The 26,312-nt window shown below is 37.4% G+C and overlaps 1 protein-coding gene across 3 annotated transcripts; it reads left to right on the top strand.

Moving 5' to 3' along the window:
* The first annotated feature begins 3,235 nt into the window (after positions 1-3,235).
* On the top strand, positions 3,236-25,932 carry LOC101737426 (aminopeptidase N-like). Of its 3 annotated transcripts, none has more exons than XM_012697258.4 (15): positions 3,236-3,398; positions 5,204-5,293; positions 6,644-6,906; positions 8,595-8,792; positions 11,132-11,287; positions 12,142-12,281; positions 12,889-13,078; positions 14,609-14,759; positions 15,318-15,529; positions 16,297-16,480; positions 17,278-17,479; positions 18,588-18,862; positions 19,465-19,664; positions 23,248-23,562; positions 24,690-25,932. In XM_012697258.4, the coding sequence occupies exons 2-15, from the start codon at positions 5,225-5,227 to the stop codon at positions 24,958-24,960; spliced, it is 2,826 nt and encodes a 941-aa protein (XP_012552712.1). In that variant the 5' UTR covers positions 3,236-3,398; positions 5,204-5,224; the 3' UTR covers positions 24,961-25,932. The 3 variants fall into 3 exon arrangements, with proteins under 3 accessions (XP_012552712.1, XP_012552713.1, NP_001269273.1); XM_012697259.4 differs by having other exon boundaries at positions 3,326-3,394; NM_001282344.1 differs by lacking the exon at positions 3,236-3,398 and having other exon boundaries at positions 5,225-5,293; positions 24,690-25,341.
* Positions 25,933-26,312: the final 380 nt, after the last annotated feature.

The following is a 26,312-nucleotide window of genomic DNA, read 5'->3' as shown; positions in this document are numbered from 1 at the left end:
CCTGCCTATTTCTGACGTGAAGCAGTAATGCATTTCGGTTTGAAGGGTGTGGCAGCCGTTGTAACTATACTGAGACCTTAGAACTTATATCACAAGGGAGGTGGCGCATTTACGTTGTAGATGTCTATGGACTACAGCTACCACTTAACACCAGGTGGGCTGTGAGCTCGTCCACCCATCTAAGCAATAAAAAAAAACATTACTTTTACTTCGTAGACTATTTATTTTTATTGAAACACTAAAACATTGCTACGTCACACAATACGTTTTTAATTGTGTATATGAACATACGAAACACAGACTTAATAAAAAAATCAGACTGCGAAATTTACTTACCTTTTTTTAGTTTTTAATATTTATTGACATTGTTGCATAAAAATGCTATGAAATCTACAATGTAATTTCAAAATTATCAATCACTTAATTTTATTATTATATGCATTATCGTAGTTCATGAACTAATAATATGAGTGACACAAACAGCTACGTCAGTTTGAACTAATAAATATTGTTTTCTTAGAAAACAACGTGGAAGTATCAGAACATCAAATCGATGTCTTATGATATTATAACGTCGCATTTGTCAAAATCCTTTGCTTACCTACACCACGAAGCATTAGGTATTAGAAATAGATCATCTATATATTAATACGTGAAGCAAAAACTTTGTATCTCTTTTTACGAAAATTGCGCGGACGGAGGAGTATGAAATTTTCCACACTTATAGAGAATATAGAGAAGAAGTGCACAATGCTAAGATTTTTTTTAAATAATGCATAAAAGATACATTAAATCAATAAAGAAAACATTACACACACTACATACCATGTATTTGACGCACACACGCATGCATACTATTGAGAATACTATTGAGAATAGATTAAATATTGTTTGCCTTTGTTAATAATTGTTACAGTGTAGTCTTGGCGAAATTTGTGATTATAGAAGTATAAAATACAATCATAATAATGTACAAACTTACAATTCCAATTAATTATAATCGAATTTCGACTACTGCGGGACCTCTAGTTATTAGAAATAGATATATATATATATATATATATATATATATATAGAAAGAAATAGATAAACATATATATTAGATTAATATTAATCAGTCGGAAACTATTTCCTTTTTGAAACGTTCGGCTGAAAATATTAAATTTATGAGAAAAATTGGAAAAAAAACTAATGCACATAAAAGTACATAACATTTCGAAAATAATCTATGTAATTTTGCAAACAAATTCTGGGACTAAATCTAGGTATAGATATGACGCTGGATATAATCAAGGTTTGTGATTGGATCTTATGTGACAATCCAGTATGCGTAGCTATTTTTTTAATACTCTTTACGCCTTTGGAAAATTAAGTGCAGAGTCGTTTTTTGCTATTTTAAAACGGAAGGAGTTACTATAAATGTCATATCTATTCCAATCGCGAATAAATCATATTCACATCTCTCAAGATGTACGCCAGTATTAAAGTTCTAATGAATATAGCTTGAGTCATCGCTTTGTATTATATGAGCTGTATGCTCATATACCCGAAGTTTTTTTTTTTATTGCTTGTATAGATGGACGAGCTCACAGCCCACTTGGTGTTAAATGGTTACTGGAGCCCATAAACATTTACAATGGAAATGCGCCACCCACCTTGTGATATAAGTTCTAAGGTCTATTTCTTATTGAGTCTCTTATTTGTGAGATCTCTTTGGATTTGATTTGTCCTCTTTACTTTCACTCTTCGAGCTTATCATAGTATTGTAATACACTTGTATACTTTTCGGTAAGCAGCAGTTTGGCTCTGCCTCTGGCATTGCTGACATCTATGAGCGACAGTAACCACTCACCATCAGGTGGCCCGTATGCTCGTCTGCCTACTTCTTCTTTTCTCCACCTTATCCCACTAGGTGGGGTCGGCACAGCTAATTTTTCTCTTCCATTCTCTTCTATCAGCCGTCATCTCAACACTCACTCCTCTCTCTCTCATATCGTCATTCACACACTCCATCCATGTCTTCTTCGGTCGACCTCTTCCCCCTCTACCTTGTACTACCATTTCCATACATCTCCTAGTCACATGCATCTTCTCTCTACGCATCACATGCCCATACCACGCTAACAGTCCTCTCCTTAATTTGTTGCTTACCGGGGCCACTTTCACACTTCCTCTAATATACTCATTCTTTATCTTGTCCATTCTTGTCACTCCACACATCCATCTCAACATTCGCATCTCTGCCGCATGCACTCCTCTTTCATGCTTTACTTTCGTCGCCCAACACTCAGATCCATACAGCACGACAGGTCTAATGATCGATTTGTAAATTTTTCAATTAAAAATAAATTATAATGTGAAAATGTAAGTTTGTTACAAAAGTGTACCAACCGTGTATTGTAGCAATAATGGCTAAATGGATTTGAATCAAACTTCGCACAAAGATAATTCCTAATCAGGACTAGCACATATGATGTGTTTAAGCTCCGTGTATTTCTGCTATAACAATTAATACTACTGTGTGTTTATTTATCCATAGTCCATAAACGGATCTGGATATGTAGTGATAGTGTTTTGCCCGCTGAGTTTCTCGCCGGATCTTCTCAGAGGGTCGTGATTCCGATCCGCTAGTAGATTAATTCGCGAAGCAGTTACTCTTAAGTTCTTAGGTCTCCTTTGGGAATACTCGGGTAGCTGTTAGCAAATCCCTTGCTCGCCCACCTGACCTGGTAAAACTGGAAAGGCCTCTGGACCACCAGTAATCTCTCAAATATTTTTTTTTTATTGCTTAGATGTGTGGATGAGCTCACAGCCCACCTGGTGTTAAGTGGTTACTGGAGCCCATAGACATCTACAACGTGAATGTGCCACACACCTTGAGATATAGTTCTAAGGTCTCAGTATAGTTACAACGGCTGCCCCACCCTTCAAACCGAAACGCATTACTGCTTCACGGCAGAAATAGGCGGGGCGGTGGTACCTACCCGTGCGGACTCACAAGAGGTCCTACCACCAGTGTAAAAAAGTGCTGATAGCTTAAATATCACAGTTTGTCACAAGGAACTTTTTGGTTCGGGAAAAACAAAAAAATAGCAGCTTTAATGTTTCCGAGTTGCAACTTTATAGACTAAAACAAAAGGGCAGGTCTAGTGTTAAAAAAAACCTAAATTATTATCTCCGACCTAAAATGAATACACACCAATGACAGACAAGTTAAAAAGACGTATCCGTTTTCATCGCAAACACCTTCAAAGGTACACGTAAACACCAAGCTTAATAGAATCATGTCGTTTCGTTGACGCAAATTAGGTACATCCTGCAATTTGTCTCGTGGTGAGGATCGGATCGAGAGGGGCCGGTCCAGAAGCGGTCTGCCACTCCGACAGACCTCAAGGCACGTGAGTGATATTGCAATATTTTTTAAGATCGTCTAAAATTTATAATAATACTTAACTCGATTTTTATTTTAAATAACCAATACATTTTATCATTATCTTCCGCTCATAATATCTTCACTAAAAAAGTAGAATTAAAAAAAAATCTATTACATTAAAAATCAGTGTTAGCCTGTTTGATCACAATATTGTTATTTAATGATTTTGATATTTCTTACTATTTTGTTGCATTAACTTGTTTAAGCTAAATGATAATGACCATTCTACATATAAGTAATTTCAATAACACAATGACTAAGGTTATTAAATAAATTCCTACCTCTGAAAGAATTTGTTCGAGAAACCAAAGTTGTTGTAACAAAATTTAGCGCGAGTAGGTATAGTAAACATGATAACAACTTAAAACAGAAAATAAATTCGTAATTACAAATGAAACCGACTATTTAATATTTAGGATTTCATTTCACGATTTAATATTCTCAACTTTTAAATACATTACAGTTTCGCGGTGTTAATAATAAAATGTAAATAATAAACACGACATCAAACAGTAAAAGTAGCTTTAATTACACCAACGATTCACAAAAACCGAAGTGAATACAATAATTGACACCGATTCAACGCTTTAATAATGCCTAAGGCTAGGGGTGCACACGAACGTTCACAGGTACTCATAGTTGGTGGCGTTGCTGATGGTAGTATTGTGTTGTAGCCCGCATGGTTTCGTACCACTTTCTAATCAGTTTTTTTTTGGGCTTAGTCTAATAAAACTTGCCCACTTCAAAGGTTATCGGAGCCAATTGTGTTGGTTCAGATGCTAATTTCAGTTCATTTATGCTAATCAGAACTATTGTTTAGCGACATCTTCGTCTTCACCTTAGTATGCGATCACCATTTGCAATAGGAATATCCATTTACAACATTACGACCTAATGCCGGATCTACTCTTATCTTTTACTGGTGAGTCCGCACGGGTAGGTACCACCACCCTGTCTATTTTTGCCGTGACGCAGGAATGCGTTTCGGTTTGAAGGGTGGGGCAGCCGTTCTAACTATACTGAGACCTATGAACTCATATCTCAAGATGGGGTGGCTGCATTTACGTTGTAGATGTCTTTGGGCTCCAGTAATCACTTAAAACCAGGTGGACTGTGAGCTTGTCCACCATCTAAGCAACAATAAAATAAATAAAAAACTCAGATTATATTTTGTGACCGCCAATTTTCACCAACTTCAAGACGTCAGTTTTAACTTGAAAATTTTCCGTTTAAAACGACAAAACAATAATTTATTTTAATATTTTGGTCATTATTCTAAACACGACGAAAAAAAAAAACTTTTTACTGGTTTTCTTTAGTTTTCTAGTTGTAGACTTCCTACTTTTTTATACAAAATTTCAATTAATATTGTATTAATTTTATAGATAAATAAAGTTCCTTACAAGCAATTACCCAAATCTATGCTATGCTATTGTCGAATTAATTGTATAAAGAACTAGCCCACTACTACTACTACTCGCCCGCTTCGCTGATTATTTAAAATTAACATTATTATTTATTGTCATTATTATTAGGGAGTCCAACACTCATATAAATATTAGCCTATCCATTAAGTATTTTATTTTCTATATGGATACCAAGTTTCAAGTCAATCGGATGTGTGGTTCAGTAGTTATAACGGAACATCCGTAAAAACCACTGTAGATTTATATATTAGTATAGATTATTTTTGTTTACATTACTGTAATGCTTTTTTCCGGCTACATGAAAAGTTACTTAGTAATACACTTTTTTATTTTTATTTTACAGGACGTGGAGGATTAGAACAAGATGAATATAGAAGTGATCCTGCTTGCTGCTCTGGGAGCCTGCGTGGCGTATTCCCTCCCACCGGAAGAGGTTAGTTATTACTACTCGGCCCGACTTGTTAGCGTTTAATAAGATTACAATGTTCAATTGACGGCGGACTGATTCGTTTGCTTCTTTTATTGGTCAATACACTTTGAGCATTGTAGATGTATCACATGGTCTTATCCGCAAATATACTTCTCAACCGGCTTTGTAGCTGCGAAGAGTTGGAACTGTTTATAGTTGAATTTGTCTGCCTATCTAGTCCGGTATAAGCTTTAAAGATATAATAAGCTCTTCAGAGGCTACGAAAGTTGTTAAAACTAATGACCAATTTCAATCATGTCTGTGATTCGTAAATATTAACGGTAAAACCTATGCAAAAATGTGTTTTGAGTTCACTAACCTAGGTTGTTAATTACTTGGTAGATGCTCCTCCTTGTTGGTAACTGGCTAATAATTTATAATAGGTGCTTAAATGAGCATATTGAAGTAATATGATATCGCTTAAAATTAAAAAAATACACTTTAATAGTAAGCCTAACTTAAAATTATCCTAACTTAAAAAGGCTAACTTATAAAATAATAATAATATTCAGTAATAAAAAAAATATATCATCTGCCCTTTAGGCCTTTTAAATAGCCCCTTAGGCTACCAACGATTAGATTATTTAGAAGTCTTAAATTTGATGAAAATGAAGCTTGAAAATTTGCATTAAATAGAGGTCAAGTCAATAAAAACATATTAAAAGGAATTTGGGAGGTAACGAAAAAGAGAAGATCTTTCACCTCGGTGATGTTCTTGCTCAGTTGATCGACGGTCCGAATGCTGTTGTTCGGAGGTTGTGTATATTCAAACTTATCTTGAAAATATTATTAGCTAGACTCAGGTATCTGTCAAATATATTGTGTTCTATGATGGGATTTGCAAATCTAAGAATCCATGATACATCAGAAAGTGCTAAGTGCAGTCAGTTTAGTGGCCACTATAACTATTAGCGAGTTCATCAATTAGCTCATCTTTTGGGAATAAATAAAGCCGGCTATTTCTGGTATTACATGTCTTTAAACAGTTACTTTGTCGATATACTATGTTCTCATGAATGATTTGTTCCCATTCAATTCTAAAGTAAAACTAGGCCTGTTTCGTTTGTGAAAGCATTTGTTATTAGAGATCAGGACAATCTTGACAATTTCTGTAGTAAAACATTAATGTGTTCCAGTTTGTAGTTCATTATTTTATTCAAAATTTCATTTATTCGTTCATGCTTTCATTCATTCTTTCGATCTCAATTCAGTAGAAGCATAAGGTACTGAGTTAACAGAGTGACCAATACATAAACAATTATTATTTTATTAAATTAAAACAATTACAATTTTGTTAATAATTGCATCCTCCAGGTATCGGCTAGTCACATTATCAAAGCCAGAAGCATCGACCTCAATAACGCATATGGGCTCGCTATGGAAACCCGTTTGGAGAAGATCGTGGAGCCCACTGGATACAAGCTGGACTTAGAGCCGTTCCTCGACGACGGAGTCTACAGAGGAACCGTGAAAATCCAACTGAAGTGGCTGCAAGAGTCCGATGAGCTCAGCTTGCATTGTGACCATGAGCTTGGCATTAGCTTTTGGGACGTACAAGCGTATCCAGCGTCTGACGCGTCAGTATTTGACCATTAACGAGTCACTTTTAAAACAGTAGGAAATTTCTGGCGCCTAATTAAAATAGCATCTTCCTTAGCTTGATGTTGTCGTAAAAGACGACTAAGAGCGAACGCACAACACCGCTATTATGCCAACGTACTGCGGTATCCAGCATCTGCTGGTGTTAAGGGGTATTGCAATATATATTGCTTACGAGGGTGGGGCAGCCGTTATGTAATAAGATAGTGATGTGGACCGCATGTCTTAAGATGGATGGGGGCATTAACTTTGCGATGACTTTGGACCCTGGTAACAAATTTATACCAGATATGAGCTTGTTCACACATCTACCCAACAAAAAAAATATATTGTTTATTCGAGAAGCAAAGGTTCGTTTTTCTGGCGACCAGCTACCTAACGAAGTGGTCCGTCGGCAACCGGTTTACTTGGGTAGGTTATCGGCTCATTTCGGAGGATCCTTTTTGCCATGTACCATTTGGCTTTAAAATGTAATTCCCTCGACGGTGTTTCCTAAGCGTTATGACAATGTTTAGCCCACTGAGTTTCACGCCGGATCTTCTTAGTGGGTTGCGATTCCAATCCGGTAGTAGATTCAGCGAAGTACTCGGTTTACTAGGGCTAGTGTTGCAAATTCTCTCAGGTTAATCCTGTGAACCCATCTAGCCGCCTGCAGGGAGCTGAAATAGCCAATTAGGTTACCAGCGAATAGGTAGGGAAAGAAAAAGTCAATGTTCAAAAGAGGTATGCGGAGAGTACTCACTGTAACCAACGACTTGGCTGAACTTTTGGCATTGGTGACATCAATGAGCAACAGTGACCACTCACCAACAAGTAGATAATATACTCCTCTACTGAAGACTGATTTAAATTCTCTTGTTCTGCAATTCTGCATGACAGTGACAGTCTTTATCACATTTAAAGTAGATTTCTTACGCAGATCGTTTCGATAGAAGCTTTCTCGTGTATCTTTTTAACCATCTGTTTTTATGAGTACATGACGTCACAATATGGATCCTGCCACTCACCTTCGTGTTACATTTCATTTTATTTAATGGTAATATTTCAGTTCTAGAAAATTTGGCTATTTGAAGTAAAAAAAAAACGGACTGAATAAATATAAATAAAAAGTCTAATACATTAGCCTATCTGCGTCAGTGTAGTCAAACAAACTGTGAGACCTCAAAATATTGTCAGTTCATGTCCAAAGAAAACAAAAATTTCGAGAAACTTTTCTTTTAAATTGACGGTAATTAATTGAAATGTCGACGAATAAGATCTTGATCGTCCGTGAAAACGCAAACTGTATTCGAATTATTGGCAATAATAAAATGACAATAATAAAAGCGAGATTAAGTTGTAACAGTAGTTTTAGCTTTTTAGTTTTTACTGGTGGTAGGACGTCTTGTAAGTTCGCACGGGTAGGTACCACCGCCCTGCCTATTTCTGCCGTGTGCCGCGTGTAATGCGTTTCGGGTTGAAGAGTGGGGCAGCCGTTGTAACCTGACGTTGATACCTTAGAACTCATAACTCTAGGTAGGTGGCAGCATTTACGTTTTAGATGTCTATGGGGTTCGGTAACCACTAAACACCATGTAGGCCGTGAGCTCGTCCACCCATCCATGCAATAAAAAAAGCTGATGTTTATGTTTTATCGAATTGAATTTAGTGTTAATTAATATTTCAGGGAACATCCAGTAGAACGTGTCGTTGTGAAGGAGCTTCGTATGGACGTCAAAAAGCCGATATTGACTTTGTATTTCGAAAAGCCGATCCCCAAGGGAACCGAAGGACATATAGAGTTGACGTATCGAGGCAATATTCACATGGGTGTCACCGAGGGATTCTTCAAATCTACGTACACGACAGATCAGGGCGAAGAGATGTATGTAACATAATAGAAATATAATTTAATGGAAAACTAAAAAAGGAAAAAAATGCAATGTTTAAAAAATAGGATTGTGTGGTTTTATGAAAACACGGTAAAAGTGAAACTTTTTTTCACATTATAGACATTTAACTCTGACAAATAACATTTACATTAAACACTGACAAAAACAAACAAAATAGCGTAGAGCACTGGCGCAAATCAGTAATAATCTATACACTACACGGTCAGCTGCTGCGAACTATAGGTGCCGCCATATTGGCCTTGGCTGCTCTGACGAGCGCCTTTTACTTTATCCCTACTCCGCAGCCGACCGTCACGCGACATGCAACACACAGACGAAAAAGTTTGAGACGATGTAATAAAAGTTTCAAAATACAAAAAAGAAATTGTTTAAAGAATTTGGGTGCGTATTGGTAAAATCTTGCTATCTCACTCTGATGTACATATTTTAATGCCGGTGACGTCATGAACAAGTTTTCTTGTGCAATCTTTATGTTAGAAAACCTTCCTTAGAAGTTGGAACCGGAGTTGAGTCCGGAGTTGGAACAGTTGCTTACGTTTGCTGCTAGGGGCGCTGTTTCAACTTCATACAAATTCGAGTTAACTTTTACGCGATCGAGAACGTTAAAAAACTCGCACTAAGCACACTTTTATATTTGAAAACTAGCTGTGGGCAAACTCATTAAATGTGGTAATATCCTTAGAACTTACTGGTGGTAGGGCCTCTTATGAGTCCGCGCGGGTAGGTACCACCACCCTGCCTATTTCTGCCGTGAAGCAGTAATGCGTTTTGGCTTGAAGGGTGGGGCAGCCGTTGTAGCTATACTGAGACCTTAGAACTTACATCTCAAGGAGGGTGGCGCATTTACGTTGTAGATAGATGTCTATGGGCTCTTATTTTTACGCGTGTGAAAATGTACGTGAGAACTTTTTTATAAATTACCGATGCTTGTTGGCGATGCGTGCTTGGAGTCCGCAAGTGTTCTTATTAATTGTACCGCCATTGGAAATGGCGTTAAATATTGTTTATTCCAATGCTAGACGCGTACCTACTACAGTGAAATGACGAAAATTCCCGTCAGGGATTCCTCAGTAATTGTATTTTACTGCGTTCAATTTTACATCTTCAAAGAACTAGTCGTTTAAGGAAATACGCGGCTTATTTTGTGCACGTTAAGACTGCAATTCTTATATCCCGGAAGCCGTGGATGTTTCTGCTACGCTAAAAATTGAGTTAAATTGACTATAACGAGTTTCAAGGAAAGAACAAAGCATCTGTTAACAAATTGTGAGCGCGATTCTTCTCAAGTACTGAGTCATACAAAACTTGACACTCATCTTGTACGTTCCTTTAAATATTTTTTTTAAGTTATACTTCTTTAGGCGCGTTATGAAAAATTGATGAGAGTGAAATTTTACGATGCGCGCGCACCGTGACACAAAATTAACAGAAATAAAGTTGCCCACTAAATCGCTCATTACAATACGACCGACGTAACTTGGCGAGTCTGAATATAGTCGCAGGTGAACTTTCGCGCATGTACACTCGTAAAAAAAAGTGTTATTAGCATTCATTTTTTAGTAATATAAATGACAAAATTATTATTTAATATAATTCATACTAAATATTATTAAATTATTAATGTTAAATATTTAATAAAGGTCACTTGAAAAGGTCGTCTATTTTGGAAACGTGGTTTTACATTTATGTTGAAAAAGGGAAAATGTTGGGGAGTAACTGTTATTGTTGTAGATCATTTGATGAATTCACAGCTGCAGCAGCAGGTTTTTTTATATTGCTTAGATGGGTGGACGAGCTCACAGCCCACCTGGTGTTTTGTGGTTACTGGAGCCCATAGACATCTACAACCTAAATTGTGCCATCCACCTTGAAATATAAGTTCTAAGGTCTCAAGAATAGTTACAACGGCTGCCCCACCCTTCAAACCGAAACGCATTACTGCTTCACTGCAGAAATAGGCAGGGTGGTGGTACCTACCCGTGTGGACTCTCAAGAGGTCCTACCGCCAGTAAAAAAATATGTTTAACATTGCTTGAAGTTTATGAATATAGGAAGGATGATAACCGACTAAAATATATTATTAAAAGGAGTCCCTTTAGGCAAGGTTCTAAATATACTGGCAGCATTCCCCTTTGAATAGCTAGACTAATTCTGTGTCCGAGGTAGCTGCCAGCTCTTCGGTCTTAAAAGGCCTTAGAGCACTAGGACCTCACGGACCAAGGGTCTCGACACCGAATGAAACAAAAACCGACTTCTTCGGCGAAGGAAACGATTTAAAAAAAGAAACTGAAACATGTGTCTGTTTGAACAGTATGGTAGCAGCTACACAGCTTCGTCCAAACAACGCGCGGCGTATGTTCCCCTGCTTCGACGAGCCGGGATACAAAACCCCGTTCGAAATCAGCGTAGCACGACCCCGGAACATGGTGGCCCTCAGCAATACTCCAATCGCGAGGACTGAGAATATGTGGGTACATCAAATTATTACACCAACATTTTTTAAGATATTGCATAGCTTTTATCGCGGGCTTTGAGCGCGGCGACCGAATCAAGAAATTCCGTAACGAAAATAAAACCTAACACCCCCCCACTCCGCCTACCATGTAGCTTGCGTTCAACACATTCACACGTTGCGCTTGTGTAGTGTTTGTGAATAAGCGAGCGCCGTGACGTCGCACTGCATGCGCATCATGAAAAGTCTGCCCATCTCTCTCTCGCGCGGTCTAGCTTATGCGTGTGAAGGGGTCAGTTAATGTTTTGCTTTTGTTAATGTTTATAATTGTGTGTTTGTTAATGCTTTTGTTAATAGCGTGGTCTTTTTTTTTTAATATTACTTTATTATTGTCAAATTATAATTACAAAAGTTGAAAGTTAAAATGCTATGAAATAGCTTTACCGCGGCAGTCCCCGAGTACCACACGTGTTTTTTTGGCATATTGGTAGCGCATCTGTCGCTCCACAATCTTATCTGTTATTTCTCAAAGTATTGTTCACAGTCGTTAGGAACTGCAGTGTATCACAAGCTTCATCTCTATATCAAATTAGGCTGCAGCCGAAGATATTGTATTGCGCCAGCCCTGAGTCTTCATAAGTTGTTGAAAAGAGGTGCTCATACTAGGGTTGGCACAATCTATTTCGTTCACTAAGCAAGTGGTTGAGATGTCTGTATTAAGTTTAAGACTCGTTATTATATCGCGTTTCACACGACAATTCCACTTCACGTTCGTATGAGTCCTTGTTCAAATTTCTACCAAAGCATGTATGCAATGTGAAAGATATGGCTGATCCTTAAGAAGCTCCAGTATTCCTATTGTATTCTAGAACCGGAGAACCGAATGCAGTGACGGATTACTTCGAGGTAACGCCTCCGATGTCCACGTTTACTGTTGGTCTAGTCATCGCCGATTTAAAGCAATTGGGGAACACTGTGCATTACAAAGATGACAATGGAAACGATATCGGTAAGTTATATTAGATACATGTAGAATACTTTGAAGAGAGCATGTTGCAAACTTGAAATAATCATTTGTTGCAGTTGTTTTTTTGAAAATACTCTAGTGTTTTCAGTTTTTATTTAAACGATTATTAGGATTATTATTTAGTCGATTTGATAATACGCCGCACTGTCGCATCATCACATATCGTATCTTATGTAGATTCGGGGCTTACAAGAAGTAACGAACAAGTTACAAATACTCATCATAAAATTTAAATGAAAAAAGAAAGTATTTCAATAGTTTCAAAAACTTTTTTATTTTATTGTTTAGATGGATGGATCAGCTCACAGCCCACCTGGTGTTAAGTAGTTACTGGAGCCCATAGACATCTACAATGTAAATGCCGCCACCCACCATGACATAAGAATTGTAAGGTCTCAGTATAATTACAACGGCTGCCCTACCCTTCAAACCGAAACGCATTACTGCTTCACGGCAGAAATAGGCAGGGTGGTGGTACTTACCCGTACGTACTCGCAAAAGGTCCTACCACTAGTAGGCGACAAGGTTCTACCACTAGTAGGACCTTCACCTTCTACGTAATTAATTTACAACTTTTCGCATGTGTCAGAACTGCGCGTGTGGGGACGAAAAGAATACCTTCAAGCGTTGGACGGTGTCGGTGAAAAATTCCTCAAAGTGTTCAGTGAGGTAGCGAACATGTGGCAAATTCCTTTACCGCTAAAGAAATTGGATATGGTCGCATTACCAAACTACCAGGGCGTCAGGCCGGCTGATAACTGGGGCCTGATAGTGTTCAAGTAAGTACATTAGTTCGTATCTGTATTTTATTGGAGTTTTATTTGATTCGCATAAGTAGACAGACGACCTAACAAAACAATGACTATTAGCACCTTGTGATATCAGAATAGTAGTATTGATTGGGATTGGATACTGGTGATAATCTTGATACATTACAAACCAGAACTCACGATAAATTTATGAAGGAAGGTAGGAAGATTAACTGCAGATGAAGGGGAATATTTGGTCAATAAGAAACTCAGTAGACTGTGTCCATGGGTTAATTCGCTTGTCGAGCCCTTCGTCGCAAGCGACGGGTTCGACGAGGACGGCGACCGGTGCTTGTGGTACCTAAATGCATCGTTAATGGATCGAGAGGATCCGTAATGACGTGTTTTGGGTGACGTCGACTATTTACCATTCGGTCTACAGGATCGGGTATGTAATTTCCAGCGGCCACGACAAGAGGGTTCTCATGTCGTGCCGCCTTCTCAAAGTGGCGCAATGATGCCGACTGTAGATACTTACTGACTGAGTCAAGCTCCAGGTCATCATGGAGATCCACGTTCCTTAGGAACCATGGTTCGCGATATATAAAAGGTTGAATATATACCATGCTTTTTCATTTCAAGTGAAGCATTTCAAATTTCAATCCATAGTACAAATTGAAATAAAAATACTTCTTTAAATTATTTTTCTAAAAACTTTAGCGTAAAACAGATTTATGCAAAGAGGATCCTTATGTTTCTGATCGAAAAATCTTTGTTGCGATCATTTTTCTCGCTGCTTGTGTACTTAATAAAGCGTGTCTTATCACCGATATCCTCCGGGTTCTTGTTGAAAATAAACGAAACCACGATATTTAAGTCTCGCCACCCACAGGTGACAATGCCCCATTGTCATTCGACTGATACTAATAATCTCGTTTATTATGATTATAATAATATCCTGAGATAATATCTGTATTGACTTAATAATTCTGAGAAAGGAAACGCCTCCGACAATCGTTTTTTTTTATTGCTTAGATGGGTGGACGAGCTGACAGCCCACCTGGTGTTAAATGGTTACTGGAGCCCATAGACATCTACAACGTAAATGCGCCACCCACCTTGAGATATAAGTTGTAAGGTCTCACGTATAGTTAAAACGGCTACCCCACCCTTCAAACCGAAACGCATTACTGATTCACGGCAGAAACAGGCGGGGTAGTGGTACCTACCCGCGCGGACTCACAAGAGGTCCTACCACCAGTAATTACGCAAATTGTAATTTTGCGGGTTTGATTTTTATTACACGATGTTATTCCTTCACCGTGTTGAACGCGGGAGAGGTTAAGTACCTACGTATTTCATTAGAAAAATTGGTACCCGCCAGTGGGGTTCGAACACCGTTGCATCGCAAGATACGAATGCACCGAACGTCTTATCTTTCAGGCCACGATGACTTCAAATTTTAATTATTATATATTCTGTAGTTTTAAGTTCATAATGATGCAAGTGATCATATCATGGATAGTTTTAGAACTTTTATACTCGATCATTCTCCCACAGAGAGAGCGAGTTGAGCAACTGTAAAACTGTCCTTCTAGTCAATGAGGTACTGTACCAGTGGTTGGGAGTGTACGTGACTCCTGCTTGGTGGTCCGACGCTCATATAAACAAAGCCTTAGTCAATTCTTTGGCTGTTGAGATTTATTTTAAGGTAAGCATCTATATTGTATTAGTAGAGGTATCAAAATTGTTAGATTTAGTTCAGGTCGTAAATGGTACCTGTTTAACGAATTTTGTTCTTTTTCTAATACACTTTTTCAGTTAGAAACGATGCTTATTATCTTTTTTCGGATACAGTTTCCCTATTTCGCTCTGAGGTGGAACGTAAAAAGAGTTTAAACCACTTTTTTTTTGTTTATTGCTTAGGTGGGTGGACGAGCTCACCTTATGTTAAGTGGTTACCGGAGCCCATAGACATCAACAACGTAAATGCCGCCGCCTAACTTGAGATATGAGTTCTAAGGTCTCAGTATAGTTACAAAACATTACTGCTTCACGGCAGAAATAGGCAGGGTGGTTGTACCTACCCGTGCGGACTCACAACACGTCCTACCATCAGTAAACACATTTCGATTTAACTTCCGCGGTGTATTATTAGGTGCGTTCTCGTAACTTGCTGGTCAAAGGGGAAAACATTATGTGTAACCCAGTTTACATGATTTCTTTTAACCCAATGATTTTTATCTCTAATTTATGATAATCTCATCAGATCAACAATGGCTCGGATATGGACGGAGACCGGCCCATCGGTGGCCTTTACTCTATTTACTATGAGTACAGCAAACGTTATCCGCATTCAAGAATAACTGGTATAAAGCAAGACGCTATTGCGACCAAAATAACATTGCTGTTCAGAACTTTGAACTATACACTCGGTGGAAATACACTGAAGAAAGGCTTAAGGACTTTCTTGCTTGAACAGTAAGTCTTAACATTTCGTTATTATTCTGCCGGCATTTAGGGCTTCATCTTTTGCTGAAAATCAATTTAATTGGACAGACTAACATCTTGTTTAGTACAAGACAATATACCTTTGTAGAACATGTTATTTCGAATAAAAACATTTGGATAGTCTTTTTACCAAGCAATGGCACTTGTTAGGTGAGAGAGGTTGTCTTTGTGGCAGAAAAAGATAACCAAACTATGAGGACTTTAAAATGATGATCCATTGTGAGATCTTCGATCGAAACTATAATTTAAAAAGTATTTTGTAGAAGTAATTAAAATTTGCTAACAAAGCTTTGAGAAATTATGAGAGGTTCAAGCTGTTGAATGAAATTCGAGAGAGAGGCTCTGTAAGGATATTTGTTAAAAAATTTGTGTTGGTGGTTGACATGATATAATATATAGGTACCAGATATAAAGATTATAGTCGGATCCACTGTCAATTTATTTCATTAATTTTGGGTCAAAGATAATTTAATACGTGAGTGGATGAAGGGGATATGATACAACTTGTTAATTTTGAGAAAACGTGCAACAAATTTTGGTACATGTACTTTTTCTTCGTACATAACTCCTTCATCACATGAGATTTCTAAAAATAGCCTTTAAGCCCTGGAGTTTTAAGGTTTAATATGGTTTATAGGCAAATAGCACCTTCATTCAATGTAAAAACTCAAAAACCTTAAATATGATACTTAACCCCTTTATCTACTCATATCTTCAATTCTTAATTATATTTTTAGTAAATACAAGACCTTTGTTGGTGACGATATATGGAATGCGCTAACTAAATCTGCTATTGACGACGGTAAAATCAGCAAAGACATAGATCTGAAAATTGTGGCCAAGAGCTGGATCGAGAAAGATCGATTGCCATTTCTGACTGTTGAAAGGAAGAATGATGGGAAAACTGTTGTGCTTACTCAGGTTTGGATTTTTTCATTATTAGTTGGTACCTTTAAATGACAATTGTAGGTTAAAAACTGACACGATTATAGAAAACTTAGAAAAGTGTAATCAAATCAAATCAAATCAAATAAGAAAAAAAATTCAACATAAATGAAAGTACATACTTGTTGAACGTCAAAAGAACTACCGCCAATTCACAAAAACTAGCCTCCGTCCTGAGAAGAACTGGCAAGAAACTCATCGGGCATGTCTTTTTTTTTAATATTAGATATTTTTTTTAAATAAGTCTTTATCTTAATCTAATGAATCTTAACTCGGTGGTATTACCCTAGTAGAAGCAGAATGACTCTTCTGGAAGGCTTTCATTACATGCCTTCCAGTTTCATATTCAACTCAGCTAGGTGACACACAGTAATTTGGATTTCAATATTAAATACGACATTTCGAAGATAAAATTGTTTTAAAGAATTTTTGAATATAGGCAAAAGTGAAGTTAATAAATTCAGCCCGAAATAGGAAATAAAATAGAAAGGGCTAAACTAACTAATCTTATATGATATTTCTTAGTGTTAGCTAGTCCCTCAGCTACTTTGTTAAGCCTTTATAGGTCATATATATTCTAATGGTTTAAAGGCATCGAGAGTAGGTACTAGGCTTGTATTGCTAACTGTGAACGCCCTTAAACTGAAATGTGGTTTAGCAAATATCCCAATTTTATTGAGAGTTCCACCTCATGTGTCGCGGTGGATATTGGTTTGGGGGTATAAACAGAAATACTGTTAATAACGCGACCATAAATTTTACATATTTCACAGAAAGTATTCCTACGTGATCGTCCACACGACCTTCCAGACGCGGACAGGTTGACGTGGTGGCTCCCGGTTGTGATCGTAAGAGAGGATAATCTGGACTTCAGTAAAACTACCCCATTAGTTTGGATGAAGAACGTAAAGGAATTGACTATCAATGATATGCCAACCAAGGACAAGTTCATTATTATCAACCCCGAAGAGATCGGTACGCAATCCAACATTCCACATTACAAATATAAAAGAGGCATAAGGAAAACTTATCGAGAATTTGAAATTGGTGTTTAAATGAGTGACAATTCGAAGAGTGCCTTCTCTACCCTAATAGGATTCATAGGTTAAAGCAAATCATCATTAAAGCTTACTGGTGGTAGGAAGGACGTTTTGTGAGTCCGCACGGGTAGGTACCCTGCCTATTTCGGCCGTGAGCAGTAATGCGATTCGGTTTAAAGGGTGGAGCAGCCGTCGCAGCTATTCTGAGACCTTAGAACTTATATCTCAAGGTGGGTGGCGCATTCAGGTTGTAGATGTCTATGGGCTCCAGTAACCACTACATCAGGTGGTCTGTGAGCTCGTCCACCCATTTAAGCAATAAAAAAATATGTAAATAATCATTTATCTCAGCATGTCATGTGCAAGTATTTTACGATAACCCTCATTATTGGCAATATTTCTTGGCTACTCTTTTCAGCATACAATTTTTCTATACTCCTGCCGTAATGTCAGTAATAACAGAAAACTAAATTCATTAAACAGTGACAATCTAGTTTTACAGAGAGTGTTGAAGATACATATTTACCATCCCATTGTCACTGGCAATAAAATGCTAACGTTGCACAGATTAAGTTAGACGAATTGCGATCTTACGTAGTATTCAATTATAAATTAGAAGTCAGGCTTCTTCGAGCTTCTGGTAACATTTCCGTTTTTTTATTGCCATTGTGGGTGAACGAATTACGGTTCTCCTGGTGGTAGATAGCTAGCACCGGTAATGGGCAATGCCAGAGGCACAGCCAATCAGTAATATGTAACTTCCTTATTTTCCTGCTTAAATCTCGTTGTGATCTCCTTAAGTATTTCGAATTGAATATTTTTCTGCTGTTTTAGTTATTTCTCAAGTTGGGAGTTATTCTCATATCTTAAATTTGGCGACGGCAATCACATTATGATATTTGCCATCTACTAGGGCGCACACCGTGCGTACTTAATCCTCAACTAGTTTATCACTGTTGTCAATGTGCAGGCCAATCTAAATTCTAATCACTACATAACATTGTACGGCTACTAATTATATATTTTTTTGTGCAACATTCCAGCGCCTTACCTTGTGAACTACGACAAGGACACTTGGTATCTCTTATCCAAGTTCCTGCAGAGTGAAAAGCGCACACAGATCCCAGCTATAACCCGAGCCAAACTTTTACACGACGCATGGAATTTGGCTTATGCCGGTGAACTCTCCTTTGCCACTGCGCTGAATATGACTTTATTTTTGAAGACGGAAGAAGACCATTTGGTCTGGGAGGCTGTGTTTCCTATGCTGGATCATGTCGGAAGGCATATTTGTATGTGTATTCAAGGAAAATTCCAGGTATGATAGGCCACTTTTGTGTCCGTCCATCTTTGAAGGAACATGGTAGTTTAATTAGCGAAAAAAAAATGTGTTCAACATGTGATTACTTTTACAAGTATACCAAATTGTCGCCAACTTGATGTGTTGTAAGCCTGTACGGTATCATTAGCTATAATTATCCTGCCTATCTCTGCTGCAAAGCATTCATGTATTCCGATTGGAAAGATGGGGCAATCGTCATGCAATATGAACAATTCGACCTCCCTCCTCATGGTGGGTGGCGTTCAGTCCAGTCCAGTTAAAAGATAGCTTTTCGTTTTTGTAATTTTAAATGTAGGTGCATCTCAACTGCTCTGCCTGAGGATACATTAGGAGGCGGCACATTTTTTTCTCTCTTTACTCAAATGAATGAATGAACTCACAACATATGCACTGGTGTAATATATAATTACTGGAGCCCGTATTTCTACAAAATTATAACATAAGCTTAGTAAAAATGCTTCCGTAAGGCTCGCGCAAGCTCGTACACAATATTATTTTTTGCAAAAGAACTAAAATTTAAAGCAACAAACTAGAAAATGAGAAAGGCGGTCATTATTCATAAGGTTCAATTTTCACAGGCATACGGTAGACATCTTTTGTTGCAAATCTATGAAAAACTAGGAAAAGAAGAGAAGGAAGGCGAAGAGAAATGGAAAACGAATCTGAGGTGCACTGTGAAAAGTTTTCTTTGCAGCAACGGGTACAAGCCTTGTGTCAAGGACGCCCAGGAACACTACGCTAAATGGATGCAAGCTAAGAATCCTGATGAAGGAAACCCGTAAGTTTTTTTTTTTATTGTTTAGATGGGTAAACGAGCTCACAGCCCACCTGGTATTAAGCGGTAACTGGAGCCCATAGACATTTACAACGTAAATGCGCCACCCACCTTGAGACATAAGTTCTAAGGTCTCACTATAGTTACAACGGCTGCCCCACCTTTCAAACCGAAACGCATTACTGCTTCACGGCAGAAATTGGCAGGGTGATGGTACCTACCCGTGCGGAATCACAAGACGTCCTACCACCAGTAAAGTATCACGCAATTGCCGTAAGCAGAGCCATCAGGTCGTATCTGTTTCTTGAGAAAATTACTTCTATCGCGTACCATATCTTTAGAGTCTTCTAGATCGATTATTTTTAAACAAATCTTATCCTAAAAATATAGTCTAATGTAAGGCCAAACTAATAAAATCGTTGTGTTAAAATCGGTCTTGGATTTTATGCCGGAACACGAGATGCGAAGTTGTGTGAATTGTTTTATTTTGTTAATTTAGTGCTTCTTCATTGATCGTGTATTAAGGGTTGCTTATTAATTGTTTAGCATCTGTAAAAATGCACAAATGTAGGAAAATGAAACAGACGCTGGACAAAGCTTCTCGGGGTCTTGCAAAATGTCCACTGAAAAGATTCAGTAAATAACCATATATTTAAATAGATTGCAGACAATATTTCATCTCGTTTCGTCATGTTTCATTGCATTTCATCCCAATTCATTAAAATCTTCAATTAATTAATTTCATTCGATTTCGCTTCATTTTATTTTTCATGCTATATCAGAATGTAAGAAGAAAATATAAGACTCGGCTTAAAAGTCTCGTTACCAGGCCGTAAAATCTACAATAAAATAACAATAATCGGTCCTTTCAATAAATCCTCAAATTATTTCAATATAATTTGAAATTACAATTAATCAAACCAATGTTTAGATTTCGGTGAAATATTCCGTGGCTTAGACATACACATTATAAGCATATGATTAGATAGTCAAGTTCATAATAACGCTAAAGGTCACTTGAAAAGGTCGTCTATTTTGGAAACGTGGTTTTACATTTATGTTTCAAAAGAGAAAATGTTGGGGAGTAACTGTTATTGCTGTAGATAATTTGATGAATTTACACCTGCAGCAGCTGGTTTTTTTTTATTGCTTAGATGGGTGGACGAGCTCATAGCCCACCTGATGTTAAGTGGTTACTGGAGCCCATAGATATCTACAACGTAAATGCGCTACCCAGCTTGAGATATGAGTTCTAAGGTCTCAGTATAGTTACAACGGCTGCCCCACCCTTCAAACCGAAACGCATGGCAGGGTCGCCATGATGGGAGTTTCTAGTTCGAATGCAAACAACTGTCTTGTCCAAGTGTTGGTTTAATACTACTCTATTATTACAAATTACAAGACTTATATGTACTACACTACAACAGCTTCACTGCAGAAATAGACAAGGCAGTGGTATCTACCCGTGCGGACTCACAAGACGTCCTCTCACCAGTAAAAAGCTTTAAGTGCTTACAGGAGCCAACAGATGTAAGCGCTATCATCCACGTTGAGACAACTGAAAGAAGTCTCGAATGCATTGTAATAATAATGTTATATAGTAAGGCTGAAAAGTAAAACTTTTCGAAAATAACTACTGTTTCGCGACAGAAATTGCCAAGATGGCGATGATTTTTCACCGCCCTATTGTTAAGTTCATGAAATCAGTTTATTTTAAACTTCCTCGTCCTGTCAGAGAATCTATAATCTATATGTTAATACGTGAAGCAAAAATGTTGTATCTCTTTTTACGAAAATTGCGCGGATGGAGGAGTATGAAATTTTCCACACTTATAGAAAATATAGAGAAGAAGTGCATGCACAATGCTAATATTTTTTTTAAATAAAAAAAGATACATTAAATCAATAGAGAAAACATTACACACACTACATATCATGTATTTGACGCACACACGCATGCATAGTATTTATTGTCAAACTTTTGTTCTTGACGTGTGTGGCTCTGTGGTCAAATTGAGAATAGATTAAATATTGTTTGTCTTTATTAATATTTTTTTATAGTGTAGCCTTGGCAAATTTTGTGATTATAGAAGTATAAAATACAATCATAATAGTGTACAAACTTACAATTCCAATTAATTATAGTCGAATTTCGACTACTGCGGGACCTCTAGTAGTCAATAATTATATCGTTACCTTTTTAATTATTATAACAGTGCTTTCCCATATTCTATGTCAAATCAATTACAAGACCAGCGTGGGTATGTTTCATTAAAGAAAATGGCTTTGTGTTCTCGTAATTCACGATTTTCTGCTAAATTACCATTCTATTATCCGCCGCGTGTAGGATATCCGTTGGTTGGGTTTGATAAAGATCACGCTCGTATTCAAAGGTAATTGTATAAGACGACGATTCTCTTGAGAAGATTGACTGAGCTTTGATAAATTTATTTCTTTCGGGATAATGATAATAATTTGTTTAGTGACTTTACGTTAGTATCAAGCTAGAAACTCATTGGCAATATCACCACCTCGCAATATGTTGGAAAATTAATCCTTTGACTGTCGTGTAGGTCACCGGTGACCTACGCGGCGCAATGAAGTAATTATGTTGATTTTCTCTTCTATCTTCTTACTAAGGCGCCGGAATATCTAGTAAACTCTGGGAAAGACGAATTCAAAGACACTGAGAATGAGTCTATATCTAAGAGGCGTTAAAGACTAAAACATACATTAACAAATAAACAAAAGAAGGCAAAGTCAAGCAATCCAGACGCCTTAGTAACAGAAATCGACATAATTAATTCAGTGCGCCGCGTAGGTCACCGGTGACCTACATGGCAGTCAATGTGTTAAGTTATGACATGAGGACATCGTTAGAAAACAAACTTATGTTTAATAAATATAAAAAAAAAACAATTTTGCAAGTTGCATTTTAAGTGAACTAGCAATGTTATTTACAGCATTTTGCAATTAAATATGAAGATCGCAATTTTACGTGTTATCGATATAGTTTTGACGGGCTTACTTTTTTCTTAAGGATTTTATGACCTGGTAACTAAGACCTTTAAGTCATATCTTATTTTATTATAATTTAAATTCTTAATTCATGAAAAATGATAATATGGAGTGAAATGAAATGAAATGAAGATGATTAATTTGAGACTTAATCAACTGGGATGAAATTAAATGAAATGAGATGGTATGGGATGAAATATAGTTTCAATAAAATGGTGGTCATTTACTGAGATTTTTTCGGTGGACTTTTTGGAGGATTCCGAGAGGTTACGTCCAGCGGCTTTGTTTCATTTTCCCACATTTGTGCACTTTCACAGATTAAACAGTTAATAAACCACCGTTATGACACTTTTAAACCTGAAGAAACACTAAATAGACAAAATAAAACAAATCACACAACTTCACTCCACGTGTTCTCGCCAAAATGTCCAGCGAGCTTTCTGTATCTCTACCACAGACTATATGTAGTGGCTATATCTATTGTCTATTAAATCACCACGCCCGCATCAACTGCTTAGCCACACAACCTCATTCTAACGTTCGAATTATGTTACTTGTTCATGAATAGAATTGCAAACCAGTACATTGGCCCGGTCTTCACGTACGGTACCAGAAAGGAATGGGAATTTGGCCTTCAGCGCGTCATCAACTTTCCTCCGTCGAGGAAGCAAAGTGAAAGAACTTACCTCCTGAAGACTTTAGCTGGCTGCCCCATTGAAGAGTACAAGATTAACAGGCTCCTGAACATAACGCTGCTGGAAGGAAACGGCAACTTCACTGATACGGATCTCTTCCTCATATTCAGTATGCTTACTGGTGGATCACAGGGGTACACGACCCTGTTCCATTTCTTGAACAACAATTGGGCAGTTTTAAAGGAGAAGTGAGTACTAATATACTTTCGAATTAAATACTAGCTAGTATTTTGGTGCCAAGTACCAGTATCCAGCTTACATCGTGTAGGCCCGTATGGTTCGTATGCCTACAAGGGCGATAAAATAAAATAAATAAAATAAAAAATCTAGTTAAGTGGGTGGACGAGCTCACAGCCCACCTGGTGTTAAGTGGTTACTGGACCCATATACATATACAACGTAAATGCGCCACCCACCTTGAGATATAAGTTCTAAGATCTCAGTATAGTTGCAACGGCTGCCCCACCCTTCAAACCGAAACGCATTACTGCTTCACGGCAGAAATAGGCAGGGTGGTGGTACCTACCCATACGGACTCACAAGTGGTCCTACCACCAGTAAAAATGGTGGTAGGAGTGGAGTAGCGACATTTAAGTTGTGATGCCTATGGCCTATGTAAGTATTTAACATCAGATAGGCCACGAATACATCCCTGTTGTTCAATAAATATACTGATAGCTTCTTTAACTACATTCGCGTTCAGGAAATGAAATATAAAACTAATTAGCCATGTACTGAAACAGGGCTAGCCTCTCGAGACTAATGCGTGACTAGGGTTGAGAATGAAGAAGATTGTGTTCATTTTTTGGTTCGATATTAGACGCGCATGTGACGTAGTTTCAAATCTAATCATTATTATTTCACGTTCAATATATAAAAGTCTTAAGCTAGGATTTTTCTTGTGTTATGGGTCTATTGAAAACATATACGAGACAGCAATATCTTACACACAGACCTCGTAATGCAAAACATTTACCAGAACTCCTTCTTTGAATTATAATTACTAGATGATGACCGAACGTGCTCGTTTTTTTTTTTTTTGATAACGCCATCTTATTGAGTCTTTAAAGCGGTTAGTTGCCCTCAATAAGAAAAATAGTATTATTATTCGCCAACAGATGTCGGAAAGAGTCATAAAGTTGATTATCGATAAAGTTGATTATTGAAAACACGAATAAAACAACATTTTCTGAAAATAAATCGTAGCTAGATCGATTTATCGCCCCCGAAATCCCCTGTATACTAATTGAGTTACAAGAATTGCTCGTTTAAATGTATAAGATTTTACGAGAACAAAAATATGTCAATTCTCCAGGTTCGCGAGCAAAACGAATCTATGGGACAGTCTGATTTCGGCAGCCACTGGACAATTCACGACCCAAGAGGGACTCGATCTAGTGTCCAACTTATACGTAGCTCACCAGGGCGAATTCGGGTCTGCCGAACACATCATAGAGACTTCCATGAAGAAGATACGCGAAGAAGCCAAATGGTCCGTCGAGAACATACCGGTCATAGAAAAATGGCTCGATGACTATGTAGCTAGATACGGAGTCAACGACGAATTGTTGGTTCAAAACAAATGATATCACAAAGTTTATAAATTCGATGGGTTCTTACGATTTTCAAATTTATTGAAATGCATTATTTGGTTTATTTAAAAAGAAATGCGTCTTTAAAGTGTTTAGAAAACAAGTGTGTTCCGTGAGTTCAAAGCTATTTATGAAGTTCATCTTCTACTCATATTATCCATCTCATATTATCCATATAGATGCATAGCACTGAAATAATGGGAAATCAATAAATTTTAAATTAGTAGCAAGAATCCATCGCGTTAGCATTCCTTACATTAGAAATTGGTCTTTAATTAATTGTATGATTTTATTCTTCAGTTAGTGTCACTTTTTTTTCTCTAATATTAGGACGACGAATGTTTATAGATGTTCATTATGATATCATTGTTTATAGGATAGGTGTACTTGTAGATTTTGCATACAATAATAATAATTGTAAATCTAGAATTTATTTTAAACATGAATTTATTTGTAAAAGCACTTGTAATCTTTGTGTTTATAGTTAGTAAATTTGTATAAAAAAGGTATTTTTGTTTTAGTTTCTTGTTAAGTACGTATTTCCTTGAAATGATTGTTAGCTACCTGCGGGATTTTAACACTGTTACAGTTGCGTCGTACACGTCCTTACGGATCCAATAACTCTTGCATTAGGCCTTCAGCTAACGCTAGGAGCAGGCTTAGGGACCCCGGTAACCGTACTCGTCGAACTCCGCAAAGAGATGTATGTGCAACCTAAACTAAACATCATCCCGCTTAGTTTCTCGCAGGAACTTCTCAGTGGGTCGCGATTCTGATCTGGTTGTAGATTCATTCGCCACACCGCAACATACCTGCTATATTTTAATATTTTCCAGAATTTCTGTAAATTAAACGGTTGGAAGAGATTGCTTTTAGCGATAAGACCGCCTATTGTACAAATGTATCTGCTTTTTGACTGTTTTTTGAATGTAAGTTGTGTTTTGGTGTGTAATAAAGTGTATCCTCTCTCTCTCTCTCTCATTCGCGAAGCAGTTGTTCTTGAGTTGTTAGGTCTCCTTTGGAGGCGCTCGGGCAGCTGTTAGCTAATCCCACCCCTCCTGGCTAAGCCTCTGCTCGCCCGCCTGTTCTGGTGAAATTGGAAAGTCTTCCTGGCCACCAGTAATCCCTTAATTATAAAAAAGGCTGCGTCGCTTTATACGGTACACCGGGCGTCTTATCGTTTAGACCACAACGACTTCTCTTTGTAAATATATTTTGTGAGATACAGACAATGTTAATGATATGATAATTCGTCAGTTTCCGCGAGTCGTAGAATAATTTAAAACTAATGACAGATATATATAGATATAGTATAGATCAGACATAGTATAGACAGTATAGATCTT

The sequence above is a fragment of the Bombyx mori genome, chromosome 9 (genome assembly GCF_030269925.1).
Source record: "Bombyx mori chromosome 9, ASM3026992v2".
Lineage (NCBI taxonomy): Eukaryota > Metazoa > Arthropoda > Insecta > Lepidoptera > Bombycidae > Bombyx > Bombyx mori.
Note: the sequence above shows the minus strand (reverse complement) of the source record. Positions and strands in the feature narration are given on the sequence as shown.

Bases quoted from the DNA above. Each gene is read 5' to 3' on its own strand.
- LOC101737426 (XM_012697258.4), top strand. From the start codon at position 5,225: ATGAATATAGAAGTGATCCTGCTTGCTGCTCTGGGAGCCTGCGTGGCG. The intron at 5,294-6,643 runs GTTAGTTATTAC...TGCATCCTCCAG, and splicing joins ATTCCCTCCCACCGGAAGAG to GTATCGGCTAGTCACATTAT. The intron at 16,481-17,277 runs GTTTGGATTTTT...CATATTTCACAG, and splicing joins AAACTGTTGTGCTTACTCAG to AAAGTATTCCTACGTGATCG.